The 23169-nt window shown below is 40.0% G+C and overlaps 1 protein-coding gene across 4 annotated transcripts in view; it reads left to right on the top strand.

Annotated features, from left to right (window-relative positions):
* The window catches only part of FBN1 (fibrillin 1), a 217149-nt gene that overhangs the window by 12501 nt on the left and 181479 nt on the right, over window positions 1-23169 (top strand). For all 4 annotated transcript variants that reach the window (XM_038418952.2, XM_043494228.1, XM_038418951.2 and 1 more), the window contains exons 3-6: window positions 7097-7179; window positions 8449-8547; window positions 15877-15972; window positions 18012-18107. In XM_038418952.2, the coding sequence (XP_038274880.1) occupies window positions 7097-7179; window positions 8449-8547; window positions 15877-15972; window positions 18012-18107 (374 nt within the window). The remainder of the gene's footprint in view (window positions 1-7096; window positions 7180-8448; window positions 8548-15876; window positions 15973-18011; window positions 18108-23169) is intronic.

Here is a 23169-nt window from a genome sequence, read left to right as displayed (position 1 = left end):
GGGGGAATGGGGAGCAGAGTGGTTAGAGATTTCACCCTGTACTGTATCTGATCATTACAACATCCTTCCCCTTGTCCAGTTTAACTAACTGCTTTTTCTCCATCTCAGTTCGGTCTTTATCTGGCAAGCAAACTGTCTCTGCTACTCTCTCAGCCTTACTCTGCCCACTCAGTCTAGCCTCTGTCTAATTTATTCCAAACCCACGCTTGATTCATCCCTGGGAAACGCCAGTTTTGACTAGTGTACGGCAGGGCTCCTGGCAGATTGTCTGTCTGTGGTACATCTCCCAGCAGTGCCAGCAACTTTCATGCACAGATGGGCAGTGTCTTCCCCAGTAATGAGCTGTGCTTTCTGTGAAGGGTCATGGCCAGGGCAACTGGGAGATGTGAACATTCAGCACCACCCCGGGCAGACTTCACCATGGGGCTCCTATACTAGTCTGGTTACATTTCAGATCTGCCTTCCCCTGTCAAAACCCCTGGGAAGGGCAGCAGTATACATGCCACCAACCTTTCCCTGGAATCGAATTCTCCCCACTCCTGCGGCTGCCTCATTAAGGGAAATTCTTCCCTTTCCCCAGCTCTTGCCACACTATTTGGCAGTCATAGTGCTTGGGTTATGGTGCTTGGTATTGGTGTGACTCTACTATACTGGTTCATGGAATCTTCCTGTCTCTTACGAATTCTCAAACAGATTCTCTGTAAGCAAGATCCATTCTGAAAAAAAGCAGGCAGCCGCTCCCAGGCGATATTTCAGGGTGAAGCTGAAGTGGTAAAGGAGGAACTGGTTGATGAAAGGAAGGCAAAACAATGGGACAGTGCTGCACAGTATAGAAATGGAGCAGAACTAGTAGATAGTATTATACAGGACTTCATTGATGATAGCCATGATTGTTCAGTGTCCCATCAGAATAAGCTGATATTAGGGTAGTATTAATGAAACAAAAGAACAAGGAGGATTTATGAATGCTTAATGTATCATAACCTTTTATGATGAGATTACTGGTTCTGTGGATGAAGGGAAAGCAGTGGATGTATTGTTTCTTGACTTTAGCAAAGCTTTTGACACGGTCTCCCACAGCATTCTTGTCAGCAAGTTAAGGAAGTATGGGCCGGATGAATGCACTATAAGGTGGGTAGAAAGCTGGCTAGATTGTCGGGCTCAACGGGTAGTGATCAATGGCTCCATGTCTAGTTGGCAGCCGGTGTCAAGTGGAGTGCCCCAGGGGTCGGTCCTGGGGCCCGTTTTGTTCAATATCTTCATAAATGATCTGGAGGATGGTGTGGATTGCACTCTCAGCAAATTTGCGGATGATACTAAACTGGGAGGAGTGGTAGATACGCTGGAGGGGAGGGATAGGATACAGAAGGACCTAGACAAATTGGAGGATTGGGCCAAAAGAAATCTAATGAGGTTCAATAAGGATAAGTGCAGGGTCCTGCACTTAGGATGGAAGAATCCAATGCACCGCTACAGACTAGGGACCGAATGGCTCGGCAGCAGTTCTGCGGAAAAGGACCTAGGGGTGACAGTGGACGAGAAGCTGGATATGAGTCAGCAGTGTGCCCTTGTTGCCAAGAAGGCCAATGGCATTTTGGGATGTATAAGTAGGGGCATAGCGAGCAGATCGAGGGACGTGATCGTTCCCCTCTATTCGACACTGGTGAGGCCTCATCTGGAGTACTGTGTCCAGTTTTGGGCCCCACACTACAAGAAGGATGTGGATAAATTGGAAAGAGTACAGCGAAGGGCAACAAAAATGATTGGGGGTCTAGAGCACATGACTTATGAGGAGAGGCTGAGGGAGCTGGGATTGTTTAGTCTGCAGAAGAGAAGAATGAGGGGGGATTTGATAGCTGCTTTCAACTACCTGAAAGGGAGTTTCAAAGAGGATGGCTCTAGACTGTTCTCAATGGTAGCAGATGACAGAACGAGGAGTAATGGTCTCAAGTTGCAATGGGGGAGGTTTAGATTGGATATTAGGAAAAACTTTTTCACTAAGAGGGTGGTGAAACACTGGAATGCGTTACCTAGGGAGGTGGTAGAATCTCCTTCCTTAGAGGTTTTTAAGGTCAGGCTTGACAAAGCCCTGGCTGGGATGATTTAACTGGGACTTGGTCCTGCTTTGAGCAGGGGGTTGGACTAGATGACCTTCTGGGGTCCCTTCCAACCCTGATATTCTATGATTCTATGATTATGCATGTACATCATATATGTTGTGCATGCATAATCGTGATTGGAGGAGCACTGCTAGAGGGTCATTGATTTGCTGCTTCTCTTCTAGACCTGTGTTAAAATTGTGAAGAAGCAGCACTGTATATCTGTGCCCAGGTCCTTGCACGTGCACCAAGTCCGAGGCTTTGATTCAAGGTTGTTCTGTGGGGATGATGGGCGAAGGAACCTTCACTTTGCAGTAGAAATGCTCTGCTGTTTCTGCTGCTGCACCCCTCCAGAGAGGTCAGTAGTTGTGAATCTGCATAGCAGTGCGTCTGTCAGCTCTGCCCCTGCCTCTTGTCTTTTTGCCGCTGCTTTACCTCCATCCGACCCTAATCCAGCGGTGGTGGAAGGAGTCACCACAGAACCAGATTTGGTTGTATGCCGTATGGGAGGACTCCATGTATTGGCCCGAGTCCTGTACCCTCTCTTTCCAGACTAGTTCTGCTGTGTCTCTGTTCTGGCAGTTTCTCAGAGGTGGGAGCAGGATTGGGTTCACAGATACCATCGCAGAGATCTGAGGTTGCTTTTTATATGTACCGAAGTCTCTTATTAAAAATCCTTTAATTCCATCTTTCACATGTTAGGAGCGCGTATCTTTGCAGCCGGTCCACAGTACTAAATATGTTGCAAAAAGCAAGAATAACTGTCAGCATTTGCCTGCTTAGAACAATTATGACAAATTTCAGAAGGCTTTCAGAAACGGGAAGATTAAGCAGCAAGAGATGGCAGATGGATTTTAATGTGGATCATGATTTCCTTTTCCCTCCAAAACACCTCCCCATCCGCCCATATATTTTCCCCAGACAACAGGAGTGTTTTTGTCCTATTCTGTGAGGAAAAAAGTTATTTTAAAACCAGTTTAAACAGTGAAGAGTTCAGTGTCCAGGGTAGAGATGACTGAGTTGCCATCAAGCCGTTTCTGACTCTAAGTGCCTGTGGCCTGCTGTCCTTTTTGATTCTACACAACTAAAATGCCAAGTAAATTTTCATAGTTTAAGGGCATATTGGCAAAAATAATCCATTTCTCATATTTACTGATGGGGTTTGAAATTCATTGATCCTCTGAGAAATGAGACCTGGGAGCCATCCTGGGTAACTCAATTAAGATTTGGTGGTCTAAATCCCGTTTTAATTGACAAACATTCATATCAAAATAACGTCAGTGGGAAGCAGAGCTCTTGAAGGATCAGGCCCCCCCATAGAGGTCTGAACACAGCTGAGAGATGTGGATAGGGCACTGTGGCTTGCTCTGCTGCCTACCATGTTCTAGTTCAGGCCTCTCCAGTCTTTTCACTGAGCTACTTTGTTGCATTTTAGATCTCTAAGTTTTATATTAGTCCAGTGTAATGAGCTTAGGTGTTGTTAATGATGTGCGGTAGGAGGTTACTGTCCAAAATTCTAGGGTGAGATTTTTTTTTTATTGAAAGAAAAAAGTATCTATCCAACGCTCTAGGCATCTTTCATAGAAATGTACCTAATATGTACACAAAACTGACAGCGTTGGTGATGCTGAAGGCATCTGACTTATATGCAGTCAACAATATTTATCACTACTCCCATGACATATTGAGTCTGTTGCTTCCCAGATGCCTGCTGAGCATTCTCCATGTAACGCCAGTCAGATAAATTGTTATATTCCTTAGCATTGTGCCTCATAATGCATCATTAGTGTCTGTAACCAATAATTTCAAAAGAAAAAATTGTGCTTTGAACGTGTATTTGTTAAAAGCTAATGTTTCTATGACTATATGTCCCTGTGACCGTGTTACAACAAAAAAAATTAACTGGTTGACAATAATAAGTGATCTTAAAATATTTAAAAAAGAAACCTGGTGAATTTGCTCCATTTCATACCTTGCCGGGGACAACAAACAGTTTATTTTACTATATATCTTATAGGTTTTTAGAGATGTATAATTTAATCACAAAGTATTACTTAAATATGAGCTTTTGTTCTTACATTTTTTCTTTACCTTCAAAATAAATGTTTGTCGTTTGTTATAATTTTGTTTCATTATCCCAAGTTACTGCTTATGAAATAAGATGTGTAATTCAGCTGCCCTCTTTAAATTTGATTGTACTGAGGGAACGGTAGGAAAGGGAAGTATATGACTGGCATATCTAGACTATTGACATGGCTTCTTCAGTATAAGCAGGTGAAAAGCAAGACTTGCATAACTTTATAAGCGTTGAACTATGTATTTAGATGCAGTGACCAAAATTGGCCATGAACGTAAGTGATTGCAATCAATGGAGTTGTGTCCACTTAAATCATTGATTAATTTAGTCCAACCTATATATTACTATCACAACATTACAGAAGAGAGAGATTAGATTCTAATCTCATTCAATTATTGTATTTATTTCTGTAGCATTTATTACTGTAGTATCGAGTGTCTCATAATGTTAATGAATTTTAGGCTCACAACTCAGGAATCCTTATCCCCATTTTATAAATAGACTGATGCACACAGGGTAATGTTACGGAGGACATCTGTGGCAGAGCTGAGAATTGAACACTGATCTCCTCACTAGAGCTGGTCAGAAACTGTTTTTTTTTTTTTCTATCAAAAAATGCAAACTTGTTGAAACTGAAACATTCTGCAGGAACATGCCAAGTTTGATGAAATTGCAGTGGAAACCAGGAGGTTTCCAACGGGATCCTGCTTGCCATGCAAGCTTCAAAAAGCCAGGTCCCAGCTGCTTCTGTTGGGATTCCCAAGGCTTCTCAAGTCATTGGCTCCAGGGCAGTTAGCTCCCCAGGTCCCATTTTGGATTTATTTTTAATTTATTAATTTTTACATTTCACAATTTCCCATGGAACAGGAGTTCCAGTTTCTGTCTAGCTTTATTCCTGTGTCTTAACCACAAGACCATCTACTTAATCTGGATTTACACTGCTCTAATTGGTGTAACTGAGATCAAAATGTGGCCCAGTGTGTAACTGTTGTCTTATGGCCTTATACTGAGAGGTTATCACCAACCAAAACTGGATACTGTCAGTTTGTTTCCAGTTGTAACAAGTACCAACAATGCCACCCAGTCTATGTTAATAAGTTCCATTATTTCTTCAGACAGGAGAAGGTGAAAGCAAATCTCACTTGCCTGGTTCCCAGTCTTGATTTGGCATGAGATACTGGAGCAGTTTTGTATTGATGAGAGGGGAACTCCTAGAAAGTGACATGGTTGTAGCCCTGGAGAATGTAATTGAAACAATTACAATTGAGTATGTTGAAAATATATGAATGAGGAGTTTTAAAACCTGTAAAAGCAATTAGAGAAAAGAGCAGTGTGATGTTCTGAGAAACTGGGCCCAATTGTACAGCCCGTACTTACCTTGCTGAGCATGGAGCCATTGACCCCAAACCTACTGAAGTTGATGAGAGTGTTGCCATAGACACCATTGGGCTTTGGGTCAGGTCCTTAATCACCAGAGTGATGCCATTGAAGCTGGTGAAATAATAATACATAAGATTCTATTAATAATGCATATCACTAGATAAATATAAGGCAGTAATTTGGGACATACACACAAATAAATGTTTATAAATATCAAAGAAGTTTGGAAATCTGTGCTTGAGGTGTCTCACCATGCAGGGCAGATGTTTACTTAGACATTGTAATACTATGGCTGAAGAACTTTCTGTATCTATATTTCATAGTAAAACAAAACAAAAAAAATCTAAACAAGGTCAAACGATGTCCTAAAAATAAAAACAAGCATTTAATCTGTCTGTATGTTACAGTGTATACTAAGGAATACATATTTACCGAGGTCTAGATTTTGGCATACTTTACTCAAGCTGTGTTGCCTGAGTAAGGGTTGTAGGATCTGTCCCCTAGTAAGGTTATGGTACATAAAAGAAAAGGAAGATCTATTTTCTTGCATTTGGAGCTATATCATGTTAGTCTTCCTTGCAGGAGTAGTTCCATTGAGTGGGACTACTCATGGGAGTAAAATGAAGATTTGATCCTAGAGAGGCACAGAATGCTGGTTTCAACTTGTGTATTTTCACTGACTTTTAGAAATATGGCACTACAGGGCCCAATCCTTCAAACTTCTACTGCAAAACTTATCTATCACTCACTTTAAAGGTATTACTGCTTGGAAGTATGAGTTTGAAGGATTGGCCCCACTGATTCCTATGTCTAAGAATTGAGTAGCAATAATAGGTTCTGAGCATACCAGGTGCTTCAGTATTTAGTTCACAGGCACTTCAGCTCACTAGAACACACACATTTTAATTTTTTTTTTGCTAATGACACATTTTTACTATATACATATTTACATGCATTGGCTTTCTAATTTGTCTAATGTAATAGCATAATGTAATTGCATTCCGGTTATTCCGGTCAAAACAGGAGTAGTATAGCATGTTAGAGCTGGATAGGGACATAGAAAAGTGCATGAAGCTGCAAGGAGTCAGGAGTCATTCTGAGCGTGCTAAACTTTCTCTTTACTCACTGATCATAGGCTTGATCCCTCACTCCTTATTTCAGTGGGAGTTCTGCTGGCATGAGGAATGCAGGGTTGAACCCCGTATATGTTGCTCTGTTTTCTAAGTTAAATTAAGTGTCCACATAAATACTTGGTAGCATCTGAGTTATCGGATCTGTTACATTTTTTCTTTTGCTTTGAGTAGTTTTAATTAATATCAAATTTTTGCAATGTAATCTTTGGCATCATAAAAGAGTAGGCATCCCTAAAGCCAATAACTAGTATAAATACTTCCTGTTAAATAGGCATAGACCACTAGCTACATTTATCTTGAGAGCCGATTCCCATAATGTGTACTGCACTGATTTTATTTTTGACATTTTCAAATCTTGGTTATTAAAATGTATTTTGGAGAAAAACAAGAAACAATTTTTCTTCTAGACCCAATGTGTGTGGATCACGTTACAATGCCTACTGTTGCCCTGGATGGAAAACGCTACCTGGTGGAAATCAATGCATAGTCCGTAAGTTACTGTCATTGAACATTATGGCCAAGATTTATCTTTTTCTCATTGCATTGTGTGCGTGTTTGTTTTGACGGTGCAGAACTGAATTTATTGCTGGTATCAGTTCAGTACCTGCCATACTGCATTTATTTTCTATTTTAACGTATGCAAGATAATATAAAACCCCCTCTGAGCTACAGTACAGCATGTATATAGTTGATGTGTTGGAAATATTTGGACAAGGGAGTCCCACAGGTATGTTCCTCTTGAGTTTGTGGTAAATCCCCTAAACCAAGAGATGTTCAGGCTCTTCAGTAGCTATGGAATCTGTTCCTTTGTTTCCACATTTAAACACAAATGCTTTTTCATAATCTAGGAGGGCAGCAACACCACATGGCAAAGGAATTTATGCTATGTGCAAGTGCTGGACCTCTTTATACTTTAGTCCTGAAATGTACGTAGGGGGTATAAAATATATCTACAACTATAGGTTTCTGTATGTGTATATTTGTGTAAAAGTGTATCATACCAGCAACAGCTGTTAGAGGTGTTTTGACTGTGGATGACAGAGACTGGGAGAGTAATATCTGAGGTGACAAGTACATTGCTGTGTACATCTTTGGTGCTGTATGAAAGGTGCAGGCCTGCACTCCCATCAGCTCCATCCTTCACTAGTGATGTAGTAGGCAACACCATGGTCACATGGCTCCTAAGGCGTGTCCCCTTTTGGGCATCTAATGGGTGGTTCTAATGCCTGACCATGCCTTGTTCTCTGGGAGCAAGAGTCTGGCTGTCTGCTACAAATAATGGGAGCGGCCCCCTTTGCTCTCTGTTCCCACCACAGACTCTGCCTTCTGTGTGCCAAGATTTTGTTTGCAGTGTTACTGTAACTGTGTTAGTCCTAGGATATTAGAGAGAGAAGGTGAGTGAGAGAATATCCTCTATTGCATAAGGAGAGGGCTGGACACTTCAGGGCAGATGGCTTTGGGGAAAATTGGGACTGGGAGTGTGTTGGGGTCACCCTGCAAATGGTAACCAAAGTGGGCAGAAGCCAGAGCGGGGTTCTTGTGCCATAGGCAGGCTTCTGGAGTTAGAGGTGTGACCTGCATGCTTCTCTGCGAGCTATGGGTGTCCAGGTTGGTCCAATTAAAGATATTACCTCACCCACCTTGTCTCTGAGGATATTTTAGTAATTATACTCTATTTGTGTTGTGAATCAGATGCCTTTTGTGTTTTTATGGCTTTTTTTTTAAACATATTTTAAAGTCTCTCTTATTTTATTTATAGCAATTTGCAGACATTCCTGTGGGGATGGATTTTGTTCAAGACCAAACATGTGCACATGTCCAAATGGCCAGATAGCACCTTCCTGTGGTTCAAAGTCAAGTAAGTATTTTGCTGTACCTTCTATTCCTGTTTGCAGTCGATCAAGCTATCAGCAGTCAATAATGTTTCAGACAACTAACCTCTGAATCACTAGAATTGCTTACCACAGCCAAGAAGGCCTAGTCCCCTGTGATGAAAACTGAACAATGACTCAGAAGCTAGCTATGGGAGATACTCCTTTTGCCAAATTAAAACCAAATTAGTTGTATTAGAAACCATATTAGCTTGCCAGTAGTCACACTAATTCCAGCATTTTTTACTTTCTGGAAAATTCCTCTTCTCTACTAAAAATGATGAAGTGGGTTATAGCCCATGAAAGCTTATTCCCAAATAAATTTGTTAGTCTCTAAGGTGCCACAAGGACTCCTCGTTGTTTTTGCTGATACAGACTAACACGGCTACCCCTCTGAAACCTGTCTTCTCTACTAGACACTAGATTTGCACACATCAACAGCACAAAATGCATTATGATAGACACGTTATTGCAGACAGTGGGCCAAATTCTACTCACTTATATAACTCCAGTGAAGTCATATGGGGCATTGGTGGGCCAGATTCTGTTCTTATTTACCTGGGTAATCCTACTGATTTCAAGGGGATTAATCAGGTGTAACAGAAAACAGAATTTGGCCATTTCCATTTAAATGCAGTTAGCAGTCAGGCTTGGTGTCCACCTTCTGGGGCTGATCCTGAAGACCATATTCAGGTAAAAGTTACATGGTTGTCACAAGTGTCTAAACCCGAAGTCAAGGGGAGCTGTCTGACTGAGGTCTGCAATATTATCTTGCCTGTTTGTGTTACAATATATTGAGTCTGCACTTTGTGGATATCTCTTCAGGATCCTCAGTGGGGGTTTTCAGGTTGGCATCTTTTCTTTCCTTTTGTTTTTAGAGGTGTAAGAGCTTTAATATTAGCTGAGCATTTCTGTCTGTGTGGTTTTAACTTTTTTTTTTTTCACGTAGTAGCAGTAAAAGAAAATATGGAATGTGAGTGAGGGACGTGTTATAATAGCAAATGTTGTTCTTAATGGATCAAGCTCCCAAGTCCTTATTTTGGATTCATTCCTAGCAGGTAGAGCCCTGAGGGATGGTCTGGTGCCACACAGTCCCAGAAGAGCTCTGGGAGGAATTCTACCTCAAGGAGAAAGAATTTTTCTTTTGAGGTGCCTGTTGCTCAGGGGAAATGTGCTTGCTACTGTCTCCCTGCATAGGGTGCATGGTACTGCCCTAACTATGTGCATTGGCCCCCTTTGAGATGCACCAAGGAAGTCGTCTTTGAGTCTGTTTTATGTTCCTATATCTGTGTAAGAGCCAGACATGATCTGGCCCTTAGCACTTGCTCCGTCCTTATTTGGGCAACGTTGACTTCAGTGGAAGTTTCTTCCGAGTCATGAATTAAAAAATTATGAGTAAAGACTTGGATTTGACCCAGTAATTTTTTTTTCTGCTGTATCCTGCCATTTATTTCTGCACAAACTCCCAATGGCTTTCATGGGAGTTCCAGGCATGATTAAAGGATGCCAGAGATTCTGCTGCAGCTTTGAGTAAAGTAACAGTTAGGACCAATGCTGTTCTGTTGCCAAGTGATTTCCTGTTCTATCTTAGGTATTATACTAATCACTGTTTTTAATCAGTGCTGACAGTTTTTCCCCTTATACTGTTACTTAGATTTTGGCTGTTTTTAACATTGTGGATTTCCTATATACATTATAAAAAACTAACGCTTTAACTTTACATGCAGCTCGTGTTTAAAAAAAAAAAATCACTCGGAACTTGTTTAAATGGGACAGTAGTTTTAGGCACACTTTTGGAGGTCACACTGTTTTTAATCAGTAAAGCAAACCAGTGTTTAAAATAAAAAATGACTGAGTTATGTTAATTAGAATACAGGCTACTGCCTAGATGAGCTTTTCTGTAGTAATTTTTATCACCAAGCACTTCAACTGCACAAGAAAGTAGACTTTGTGTGAATGGTTAGCACAGTTGGCATCATAGACAGATTCCATGAATACACAATAGACCACAATAGTTTGGAGCTGCCATTAAGAAACAAAGGAAATGTGACATTAAAAACCTGTTTAACATTAAAGGGATATTGTCAACTGAAATCTGGCTCCAGATTAAAACTTTGTCAAAACAAGCTTTTATAAAACCAAAGACAAATGGAAATGTTCTGCAAATGATGCTAATAAATATAAATTCTGATTTAAAACAATTGTTTTTAAAACAGTAGTCTTTGCCCTGCAATTTTTGAAACCCAAATACTGCAGATTAAGAAGCTGAAATTTAACCATATAAAGAACAGTGAAACAAACTTCATTGTTTTTCACTGTCCCACCTGAGAGACATGCAAAAGGAAACATGCAGTGTCAAGCATGTTGTGTTTTAAAAATTGACTTCTCACAGTGTAGGGTTGGATAGTGCAAACCTTACCACTGGTGAATACTCACTCATATGAGTGGTCTTGTTGATTTCAGTGAGACATCTTGTATGAGTCAGTACTCACCAACCTAAGTAATGAAGGCACAAGCTAGCCCTTAAAGTGCCATTATTAACATGGGCAAAAAAAATTATTTGTTCACAACATGAGTTTGATTCAACAGTATATAAGGTTGTGACAGACCTAAGGAGGAGTGAAAATTCAAAGTTAAGACTGATGTTCCATCCATAATACATCCTGCGGGGATGGGATAGGGTGTACAGTATGGGGAATTGATCAGCCTTGATGTTGATCAGTTGGAATCCTGCACCCCAGGCCCTCAAAGGTTCTGGAACCTAAGTTGCTTATTGAAAGAAATGGTATTTACAGAAGTCATCTTTCCTTCAAAAGCTAACAGTGTTTGGGCCCCACTTAGGGGAGGACTATAGAGCAGTCCTGTGGATCACCATTTGGTGGGTCTTAGAGTTGCTACTCTTACTTATCTCAGGACTCTTCAGGTCAGGTTTGATGTCTGTGGAAGAAATGTGTGAACCACACAGGTTTCCACATGTATAAATTTTATTAACTGAACTAAACTACGCAAAAACATAAAATAAATACAAATAAATAAGATTTAAAGAAAGTAGGTTAATATCAAATTAATCTAATTATCATGTTGATTAAATCATATCAAATAAACCAACAGTTCTCTGTGAGCTCTACATAATAATTTGGGAAGGCAGCAGTCTTGTTTATCAGCCCCCTAAATAGCAAGCATTCTCAATCTCATGGATACATTCATGTCCTAGTCACATAGTTGATACAGGGAGCTCCCAAGATGAAGTTAATGCTGAGACTTACAGCTCTGGTGCCAGTTAAGGCAGCCTGCCCAAATAATTACTCTATTAAGAAGACTGGAAAAGAAAACCAAACCAAAAAGGTTGCTATTTATGCAGGATGGTTGGGTTGTCCCAATTCTTTTTTGGTTTAATTTAGCTTTAGGAAGCTGGTACATGGTTGAAAAGATTAGCTGGTGGTTTTCTTGGCTTAGATGTTTTAATCTCAACAGACTTGCTGACTGACTAGAGGTTATGTCCTTGTAAATGTCAAATCTCCAGTGTTTCATGCTGCTGGACTTCTGCCCCTTGGTGGCTAGCTAGGAGGACGTAGGAAACACTGGCTTCTTGGTCAGTCATAGTGGCATTCATGTCCTGAGGCCAGCAGCTAATGGCAGCAGCCAATGCAGTCAAGCAAGCCAACAAGCAAAGGCTTTTCTTTGGTATTTTAAGATGTTGACCTGCCTGATTCCTTCCTCTTGGAACATCTCCTCAGGAGTCCCTTGGTGCATTGGAATGGGGGATTCTGAGGTCAGTGACGTCATCCAATGGGATTTGATTGTCACCTTTCTGTAAATGGAAAAACTTCCTCCTTTGAGTCATTTTGGGCTTGGAGAATTCTCTGATTCAAAAATGTTTCCAGTCAGCAGGTCTGTAGGTATTTGAGATTGTCTGAGGTCATGGGTCAGTCCACAGATATCGCAACCATCCCACAAAAGCCCTGACTAAAATGTCATTTAAAAATGCAAGGCAAGCAGAAATAATTGCATTGACTTCAGTGGACTTTGGATCAGGACTCTGACTCCAGGTCCTTGTTCAAACCAAACGGAACCTCCCAAAGCTTATGCCTTTCTTCTTTTTGCTGCCATCAGGAAGAAGCTATATCATCTTAAATTTTTAATGTTTCCAAGGCTTTTGGGGCCATCACAACTTTCCTACCATGCTCTGTATATCATGCAGTGAGGCAGAGTGCACCTTCTTTCATGATCAGTGGGTTTAGTGTCCACCCCCAACTCTAGTCTTCTGAGTCAGTCATCCCGCAAAAAAAGCATGCTTAAGATGTACATGTCTTTTGCATTTGGGTTGCCACGAAGGTCTCATTTCACATTTACAGCTGCTGTTTGGAACTCTTCTATACAATACTTGGGCTAGAGTGGAAATGTTCGTTCTTGTCACAGAATTCTATAAAAATAGCCACTAATATTCTTACTGATAACCCTGTGCTTGATCCTACAAAGTGCCCCTTTTCCAGAGATATTGATACTACTGCTGCTTTTACTCTTAATATCAAATTTACTATTAATATCAAAAGATCCTTATGTTTCCCTGCTTGGAATTATTGACTGGACAATGCGTGTTATCTTGTTACTGCTCTTTTGAATGTGTCATGAGCTATATTGGTATGATATGCTATGGAAACTCTGTGAAGCCAAATCCTGAAATTCTTACTTCTATTCACTGAAAATTTAGTTAAAACTTCAGGATTTGTTACTTTTGAATGTGCTGCCCATTTTTTCCATTTGTGTAGCAACTTTGATTACTTACGCATTGTTTTGAGTGTTAATTGTCAGCGCAATTTGCAGATTTATAAGGCCCTTTTCCTGCAACTACTCCTGTTTGAAGTCCATGGCAGCTCAGAGTGTAGATGGATTGATTTTCAGGATTGGGCCTGAAAGAAAAATCATTTTGGGTTTTTTAACGATCTCCTGTGCAATCTAAGACATGGCAAAGCCATGTGTACTAGCTCACCAGTCCCATGTAATTCCTGTATTTTTTTGATTCTGCAATTTTTGGTACAGATTCTTCTCTCCTAGCTAGAACAACACAGCTGAACATGAAGAAATTGCTGGTGTAACCAAGGGGAGTGTCTGGCTCTTTATTAGTGTGCTGGTTTTCAGAATTTCAGTCATAGATCCAAACTCTGGACAGGCTATGCATGTGTTTCTATACATCTTTGGAAGGTTAATGTTTTAGAATATTCAGTATGGTTTCTTACTGGTGTTTCCAAAAATTGTCAAAAGAGGATCCAAAGTCAGTGTTTAGATTCCCTGTTGTATGTCACTGATTCTGCTGTATGGCACTAGGGGAGATAGCTCACTGACTTGAATGGGCCATTTTAGTAATGATGACTGTATGTACCACCAAACTCCCATGCATTCAAAAGTAGAGAGGAATATTTTACTTTGGAAGAGTGCCTTTGAGAAGTAAGACAAATGATGGAAACTATTTTTTTTTTTCAGAATTCTATGTAAAACCATCCCTTTTCCCAAAATGGGGAAATATCCTTTTGCTTTCAACTTGAACAAATAATATAAAACTTAGCAGTTAAGCTACTGTTAACCTTTTTATCTCAGATGTAGTTCAAAGTATTTAAACGGCTTTGATACTCATCTGGGAATGTAAATTAGCTTTTGGCTTGGTTTGCTCTAATTGAAATCAGTTTGTGGTTTTTAAGTTCCTACCCTGCTTGACAGATGATATCATTTCCTATGCTTTTTCTAATCCCCTCTGTTTTTCTAAGATTGTATAAAGCTAAATTGAACTACACATTTTAAAGTAACTATACACCTTTTTCTGACCTACTTAGGATGCTGTCCAAAAACCTTCACTTAGACACTTACTCTGAATATTTTCAGATATTTTCACTTTTTGTTGAGGAATGTTGTTACTATTTTTGTTGCCTAAAGTACTTCCATAGCAAAGCAAAGATGTATCACAACTATTAGAAACATGGGAAATATAAATTCTAGTTTTAACCTCATTCAATTTAAACACTAACAATCTGTGTTTATATTGGTGGATATATTATAGAGTGGCAGTATGTACCAGTGGCAACAAAAGCTACAATTATTATTTCTCCTTAAAAACGACAAAAACCCAACAACCATCTCACTTGCATCTTTGTGGAGCTTAAATTGCCAAGGGATCTAAGGAGCATTGCTGCAGCAAACTTTCAGTGGTGATTTGCCATCTGTCAGTAACATGCAGTGGTTGCTTGTGCAGTCTCTTTTCCTCAGTCCTTCTGAACATTTCAGACAATGTAGTGGGTATCCTGTGCTCTGTGCCAATCTACCAAAACATTAATCTGACAGTAATCCTATCTGGGGAGGAGCCTTTCATGTGGTTCCTGTTAAGAAGGAAACCATTTCCTGGCTACATATTCAGAATGTCTGCCTCAATTGGAATCTATTAGACAGTGGGAACTGTGAGGAGAATTAAATCATGAGGCCTCTCCGCTTCCATGCAAATGAAGTGCCTGATATTTAAGTGGTTCCTGACATCTTAGTTGAATAACATATTTGTCCTTATGATCAGAAAAGTGTAGTGCAGGCTTTTCAGCTTTATTGGTGTAAGAGAGAGAGTGCATGTTACGCATTTGTAAACGGCAAATGCGTAGGTTTTGGGGAGCATGAAATACAGCTACCCTTCCTTTGTTAACAGTTGTGGGAGCATTTCCCCCTTCTCTGGCCTTGGGGAGCACTGCTGCCCTAAACTCCTCCCCAGCACATCAACCATCAGCACCTTGTCTGTCCACAAGTCAGAGAATTTGCACTGCAGTTCCACCTTCTCCCACTAGAGGGCCTAATGTTGCAGGTCCCCTTCCTGATCTGCATGTGTTAACAGGAGCAGGGGTCTTGCAGGCTCCCCACATGAGCCTATTCCTCCATTGCACTGATGCTAAGCACTGGTGCTACTGCCTGGTAGTGTCTGCCAACATATTTGCTTTCCCTTTTCTGCTGGCCTAGTTTCACCACTGTAAACTGGGGCTGTATCCTGTAGCCCTTACTTGTGTGTGAAATTCTAGTTAGTTCAATGAATAGGAGCTGGAGATTGTACCTTCGTTTGTTTCTGGCAGTGTTTTGAGTCCCTTAATACTGAAACTTAATATTGTTTTCTCTTCCACTTTTTACGTACCAGAGACCTAATCCTAAAGGATGCTAAGCACCCTCTATTTCTAATGATGCCCTTGATGCTCAGCTCTTCACAGAATAAAGCCCTAAAATAATCACTGAGCCATTTAGCTATTCCTGACTATTTTGCTAACTTGTGAAAAATTTATTATTTTTCTTTTAAGTACAACACTGCAACATCAGGTGTATGAATGGAGGTAGCTGCAGTGATGACCATTGTCTCTGCCAGAAAGGATACACAGGAACACATTGCGGACAGCGTAAGTAACCAATATTTACATATGTAGACTGTAAAGATACACAATATTGAGAGAGACTGGTCAGTCACAATTCAAATCTAACTCTCTGCTAACACTAGACTCGCTCTTGGTGAACTACAGTGGAATTTTACAGGAACACACGTGACTTTGAATCAAGTGCCAAGTGAATTCTTTCTGATCAGAACTATTAAAATAAACATCAAATAAATTCATAATAATTGATATAACCCGATCCTTATGCTAGCAAAATTCACATTGGCCTCCAGGGGTTTACACATTGCAGCAGTAGGCCCTAAATTTCAATATTATCAGGGGATTCAGTTTCCATACAGTAGAGTTTCTCAAGGATTTTTTTAATATAGTAACTTTATGTAATATGTGTATTTTTAAATATAGAATTATGTAGTGTACCTGATAACCAGATTGTTCATTTTGGCATTAGTTAAGCTTGCTTGACATAGTTACTCTCCTTGACCAACATATTTTGCCCTGAATTACATATCTCTTCTTAGCTGTTGTGTTCAGACTGGAGCTATACTAACTAGGCAATACAAACAACTGGGAACTCCTTTAATGCAAGTGCCGCTCTGTTAAAGAAGCACATAATTGATCTAGGCAGCCCTATGTGAGATCTCTGTAATGGATTACAAGAGTCCTTTGCTTCTTTTATATAGGATATTTGCTAGGTTTACTGAGATCCTGTATAAACCCACCTCTTCTCCTCTTAACAACCAGGAACATTGCAGTCATGGGAGAGTCTCCACTGGCATTTCAGACTTCACTATTTGAAGAGTACCAAAGGCTGATGCTAATTGTGTCTTTCCCATCAGGGCTGCAACAGTTCTAATAAACTCGGAGATCACTTTTGAATCCAGTGCTGTCATGTTGCTTTAATCCTACAAGGAAAATTTATTTAAATACAGACAAAAACATTTCTTCCTTGGGTAAGAACTAGGGATGAAATCCCGACCCATTGATGGCAATGGCAAAATTCTCATTGCCTTTAGTGGGGCCAGGATTTCACCATAGGAATTTGAAGGGGAGGGAGAACTTTGTTATGAATGAGTAGGTGGAATCAATGTGTGTGGTTTGGATGTGATATAGCAAGTAGGAAAGGGAGGACGGTCTTGCAAAGTGTGTAAGTGTGTTTATATATGTTTCCTTCAGTAGAGTCAGGGTCACTAAGACAGATATTGCTTAAACGGAGTCACCTCAGAGAGCAAACCCTGTGGGGCTGCTCCATTTGGAAAGAGATCGGTTGCCTTTTCAATTGGTACTGCAAAAACAAATTGTATGTAAAATCTAGTATGTTTGTTTCATATGAATATTACATTTACTGATTATCTTTGACAACTGAAACTATGCTTTTGAACTTTCATGTCAGGAGAAGTGGGTTCTATATCTCATGACAGGTCATATGAGGCTGCAAGACCTGGTGTTCCTCTGTTTGGATCCAAACAATGAAACATGAATAGCTGATACCTTTTTTTTACTATATTGTCTGATACCATGATTTACTGGTTGTCGACAAGAAACCCTGGGATATTTAATCATATTTCTGATAAGTCTGAGTGAACAAATCAGTCTGTTAATTTGTTCCTGGACTATACAAAGGCATGGACAGAACTTGGAGGATTTGGAGATAATGTGTTTTCCCAGCCCTAATCTCTTTACTCTTTAGTAATTAAACGTTACTAAAATTAATGCCAAATGTAAAGGGATGTTTGAAACTAGCATAATTAAACTGTACCATACCGGGGAAACACCAGAAGCCCAGAGAGATTCTGATTTTTAAGGTGTTTGCAATATATGCCCTTGGAAAAATTAATATTCTTCACTCAGTTTAGCCTGTGAAGTTGTGTAAAAACTGAAATTTAGACTTAAGTCCATTGAAAAATAGATCCTGTATCTAAATTTAACTAAAATATCCAGTCTCATTAGAGTCCCAGTTTTCACCATTTTTTCCCGAAGCTGGTAAAACTACGTCTATTATGAAAGTATGTCAGTTAAGATTATTTTTTGCTCCCTTTCACTTGCAGCTGTCTGTGAAAATGGGTGCCTTAATGGAGGGAGATGTGTGGCTCCAAACCGATGTGCTTGTACATATGGCTTCACTGGACCTCAGTGTGAAAGAGGTATGTGCTCTAGATCACGAACGCTGTGATCACGGTGTATATGTTCGCATTCTAGTGAAACTGGTTTAATGGTTATTTATTATAATTGTAAATTGAAAATACTGATGATGTGACACAACTTAGACTGTAGAATTTTTTTATTGACAATGATAAATGTAAATAAGATTCTTCTTGAAGAATAGTTTGCAAATTCTTCATTGAAAGCAAAACTTCAGTCAGAGAATTGTGAAGGTTTTGTATGCATTCGTGCAAAATTATGGAATAAGACTAGCTTATGGATGTAATCCCTGAGGATGGATGATATATTAATGGATGGAATCCTTACCTCCTGTATAGGACTAACAGTTCAGTCTCTTATTTTCTTAACTTTCCATTCCATGTACCCGGTTGATGGCATGGTCCTATAGACCTTATGCAGCCCGATGATTGATAGATTTTTGCAAGTCTTATTTTATTTTTCTGTTTTAAAACTCCCCACTTAATTACTGTTGCAGGGGATGTAAAGATGTCACATTTCCCGCACAACTGAATGAGTCTTATTTTAACTTTTAGACTGAAAATAAATATTCAGTGTTATAGAAATATGTAAGTTTGATTTAAAAATAGGACCCAGAACAAAAGACATATGAAATTGATTAAGGCATATGTTTTGTTCCATTTGTGATGCTCATGAAAACATCTAGATCCAAGAGCTGTCAAATGACAGCATCAAGACGTATTTTTACAAAAGCATTAGCTCTATGTTTAAATTATTAGAATAGCTCTGTTATTTTCATATCAATCAGACTGATGTATTTAATTAACTATGATAAGCAGCATCCTGACTCTTTTTGTGTTTTGTTTTTTGGCAAGATTTGCTCAGTTTTTTACATCTTATATGAATTTGTTGTTACCAATTTGAAACTTTTTGCTTAAGAATATCCATAGCAACAAACACAGCTGTTTCAGAGGAAAACACAGCCATACCAACTGCCTTATCTGCTATACTGGGTTGTTTCAAGGAAATTAAATCAGTTTAATAGCTCACTGGAGACAGAGGCCAGGCATCGTTGTTTTATTGTAATCCTCATGTTGAACTCTTTGTAGTCTTGAAAATAACGTTTGTTTAAATTTGATTAAATGGTCTATTAATTTGCTGCTTTTGAAAATTCATCTAGATCACCCATAAGTTAGAATATATTATATGCTCGATAATATTAAAGAAACACGTATTATAGATATTAGAGCTCATTTTGAGCCTGACCCTGAGAAGTATTGATCATCCAAAACTCCCCTAGACTTCAATGAGTGTTCTGGGTGTTTGAACCTTCAAGTTTGGGCCCTTTAATTGTGGCTGGCTCTCCTATACAGGCAGAATAGGTGGTTACCTAAAGGCTAAAGCAGCTGTGTATTAGAGGCAGTAAAATATATGGTTGGTTGTTCTGTCTTTGGTCATAAGGTGGGGAGTAGTAGGTATTTCCTACTTTGCTCAGGGAGAGAGAACTCCTACAATTGGCATTAAGAAAAGTCTTGCATACAGTTCACTTGGGTATGGTTTTGCTCTTATGATCAAAGCAGCTGGTGAAATATTTCTGCATGCTGTGTGGGCGCACCATATAAATCCTCTGTTTGGTTTTTTGCCATCAATATTTTAAACTGGTGATTTCTGGAGGTTTTTTTAGGGAGAATGATACTGATATTAAAGAAGCTATAGTGTCTGATTCTGTGGGGAGTCTAAAGTGTATGCATCTTGCATTTTCCCATGGCGCCCTCTGCATGTACACTACATGACCTTAAATTCTACACGAGCTTAGAGGTGTAACTTGAATCCCCTTGCACATCAAATCTGAATTTGACCCACTGAGTGTGAAAGAATCTAGGTTGGTGCACATGGCCAAGAGGTTGTAAGACACAAGTGTAGCAAGAAAAGCAATAACAGCTGAAGATGTATGAATATGTAGGCTAAAGGAGGAGTGCCCTTCTCTAATTTACTCTTTCTTATGCCTTCTTCCAGCTCCTCAGAGTTAATTATGTGCCACTGTAAACTCCATAGATGGCTGTACAACCATGTTTAGCTGCTTCTTGACATATAACCCACAGCATTTTACTTACCACCTCTGCATTTGACCATTACCACTGTGGTCTAGATTTTCAAACTTAATGTGCACAAATAGGGTTTGCACAGGTCCTGATCAGTGCTCGTGCAATGGGCAGTTCCTGCAATTACTTGGATAAATTGGCCCTGTACGTCATGTGGGGATGGTATGCAGATTATAGGTGCCATTCAAGTCTGTGAGGTGGGGAGGAGTGTGAGGAATCAAAAAGCGCTAAAGGATCTGAGATTAAAGATTTCTAAATCTGAAGGAAATAAAATTGTTTTAGTGTTTGCGTTGTACTCAGGAGTACTGAACATTACTGGACAGGGACTATTCATAGAGCCTTGCAGACAGAGCTTGTTACTGCAGCCATTGGGATCAAGCTTTGCATTTGGTGAGGCTCTGCCCGGTGCAGGATCTGAGGAGGGAGAGAACAATGGTGACTGTATGCCACCTTTATGCCCCCCTGCTCCTGGGGCTGCCAGGGGCCAGTTTGATTCCCCGCACATGTTAGAACAGTGGTCAGCTGCTCAAATGTGTATCTAGCATTAACAGCTTGCAAACCATTACACCAGCTGGAGGTTGTTGGAGCCAAGCAGTGTTCTGGCTATGCCCCACGTTCCCAGCCACACTCCCTATATCAGGATGGAAGAGGGGCCAGAGAGCTGGCTAAGCCAACCTTTATGCCATTGTGGAATTCTGGGCAGGCAACTGAGCCACCTCCATGCTGCTTTGTGCCAGTGGACTGGAGCAAAGCAGCCGCAGCATGGGTCAGGGCCTGGCATAGTATCTTCAATCTGTATGCCTTTTCCATCAGGCATTTTCTTAGCATATGTGTTTGATTCCATAATTATCAGAAAAAAGAGTGAGCGGTGATTAACACACCCTAATTGTGCTTGGTGGTGATTATTGCAAAGCTGAGGCCAAATGATATTGCCCCCTGTGGATCTTCGAAGTTTAACTTCTTCTTTCATACATGCTGCATGTATTTCATCCCTGCAGCCTCTGTACCTAACTGAGCTAATATATTCCTGCCCACCAGAAAGGGTGGGGTTCCAGATCCCTGAGTCATACTACGTCATCAGAAAAACTCCACTCTGAAGCGAACATTCTGAGTATAAGCTATTGCCGACCTTAGCTGGAATAACTTGCCTTTTTCACCATCTGCACCTGTGTTGTCGCTAGGGAGTTGTCTGGCACTCTGGCAGCATGTGATTTTTTCACATCTGTCAGTTGAATCAGAGATCTAAAAGCACACTCTAGCATCAGGAACATAATGTTGATTTCTGACTCTCCCTGGAGGACTTATTAGATGTATATGGATGGATGTGATCCAATGAGTGGATTACAGTGAAATGCATATTGTGTAAAGTAAAACAGTATCTATTTTCTTCTGACCAAACCTGACATGTCAAAGGGGAAGCACCTTTATCTAAGCATAAGTAAAATGAGAACTACATGTGGCAGCATTCTTTTAAAACTTCTCAATTTTGGAGTGAGCAAAATAGACCCAGTTTTCTTGTTTGACAGTACCATTTCTAGCTAAATGCAATGGGAGATGGAGTCGGGTTTTATGGTATGTGCCTTGCACATCACACGTGTGGCTGTGGTTTGACTTCTGGGTTGTGCCAGTGGTCTAAATCATGTATTATGGCTACAAATTTATACAGTGCTTCTATCTACAAACATTAATCATTACAGTCAAAAAGCATGTTTGTGGCATGCCTTTTAGTTCATGTATGTCACAAGCCAAAGAATCCTGCAACCCTTACTACATGATGTTGCCATGTATAGCATTCTTATACAGTGTATTGTTGAACAATTAATACATTGTTTGGAAGCATCCTAATAATCTGAGGTGGAAAACCATGAAAAGGCTCTGTTGTAGCAAAGATTGTGTCTGTTTTTTAGATCCCGAGGTATGCAACGTGGTTCTTGCCCCTAATATTATGCTGTTTTAAATAGAATTTCTGTTACCATATATTTTGGTCCATATATGTAACATGAGACAAGCTGGATTAATGTTATCTGAGTAAAATACTGGCCATGTGCTTGCTAAATGAAGATCTAAAAGCCCTTCCCAGAGGCCAGCTCCTTCAAGCACCGAGCCAAGCAAATCAAAGGGCGTATTACAATAGAAATCCTGCTGACATGATAGCGCAGTGAGACCTGCCGAAATCTGTGGCGTGAGTACTTTTGACTTGGAAGGGGCAGCATCTGGCCCTGGATGATTAGAGCATACAAATTACATTTTGTATGGATCAGTGGAAGCCTTCCTGACATAAAATACTATAAACAAGGCCAAAAGGAATGTTGTTTACTTACAACTTTGCTGGAGATCTTCAGCACATTGTGGGAGGGTATGTTATGCCACCAATGACGTATATTCTCTTAGATACTGATTTATTTGATGGCTATGGCATGATTGCATTAGTCATATACCTGTATCGATAACTCCTAAGCTGTTGAGTACAGTATTCGGCTCCTTTCCAGAGCAGGGGAAGCCTACTGGGCGTAGTGCCAAGTATATGCAGATTCATCATTATGAATAAAACTGACTTGGTATTTCTTTGGGATAATGTGTATTCGAAAGATGGACATGGCATAAATTAAACAATGAAAGGGTAATGGAATTGGAAAAGTTTCCTAAAAGAATTTAAGACAGATTTAAGATATATTAACTAGGCGGGAGAATATTTTATGGAGCCTAGCTTGGTTGAAAGGATTTCAGCTTTTAGGGCTCCATCCTATAAGGTGCTGAGTGCTCTGGCCCTGATCCAATGAAGTACTTCAACATGTGCTGAACTTTAAACCCAAGAGACTCATGTACTTGTAGTTAAGCATGTGCTTAAGTGCTTTGCTGGATAAGCGTCCAAGTGCTCAAAGCCCTTAAGCACATGCTTAACTTTGAGCGTATGAGTCTCTCAGGATCAAGTTCTTAATGAAAATAAATTCCAAATAATAGATTTCCTTTTGCCACTCAAAAT

The sequence above is a fragment of the Dermochelys coriacea genome, chromosome 10, assembly GCF_009764565.3.
Source record: "Dermochelys coriacea isolate rDerCor1 chromosome 10, rDerCor1.pri.v4, whole genome shotgun sequence".
Lineage (NCBI taxonomy): Eukaryota > Metazoa > Chordata > Testudines > Dermochelyidae > Dermochelys > Dermochelys coriacea.
This window is presented reverse-complemented; position numbering and strand designations above follow the sequence as displayed.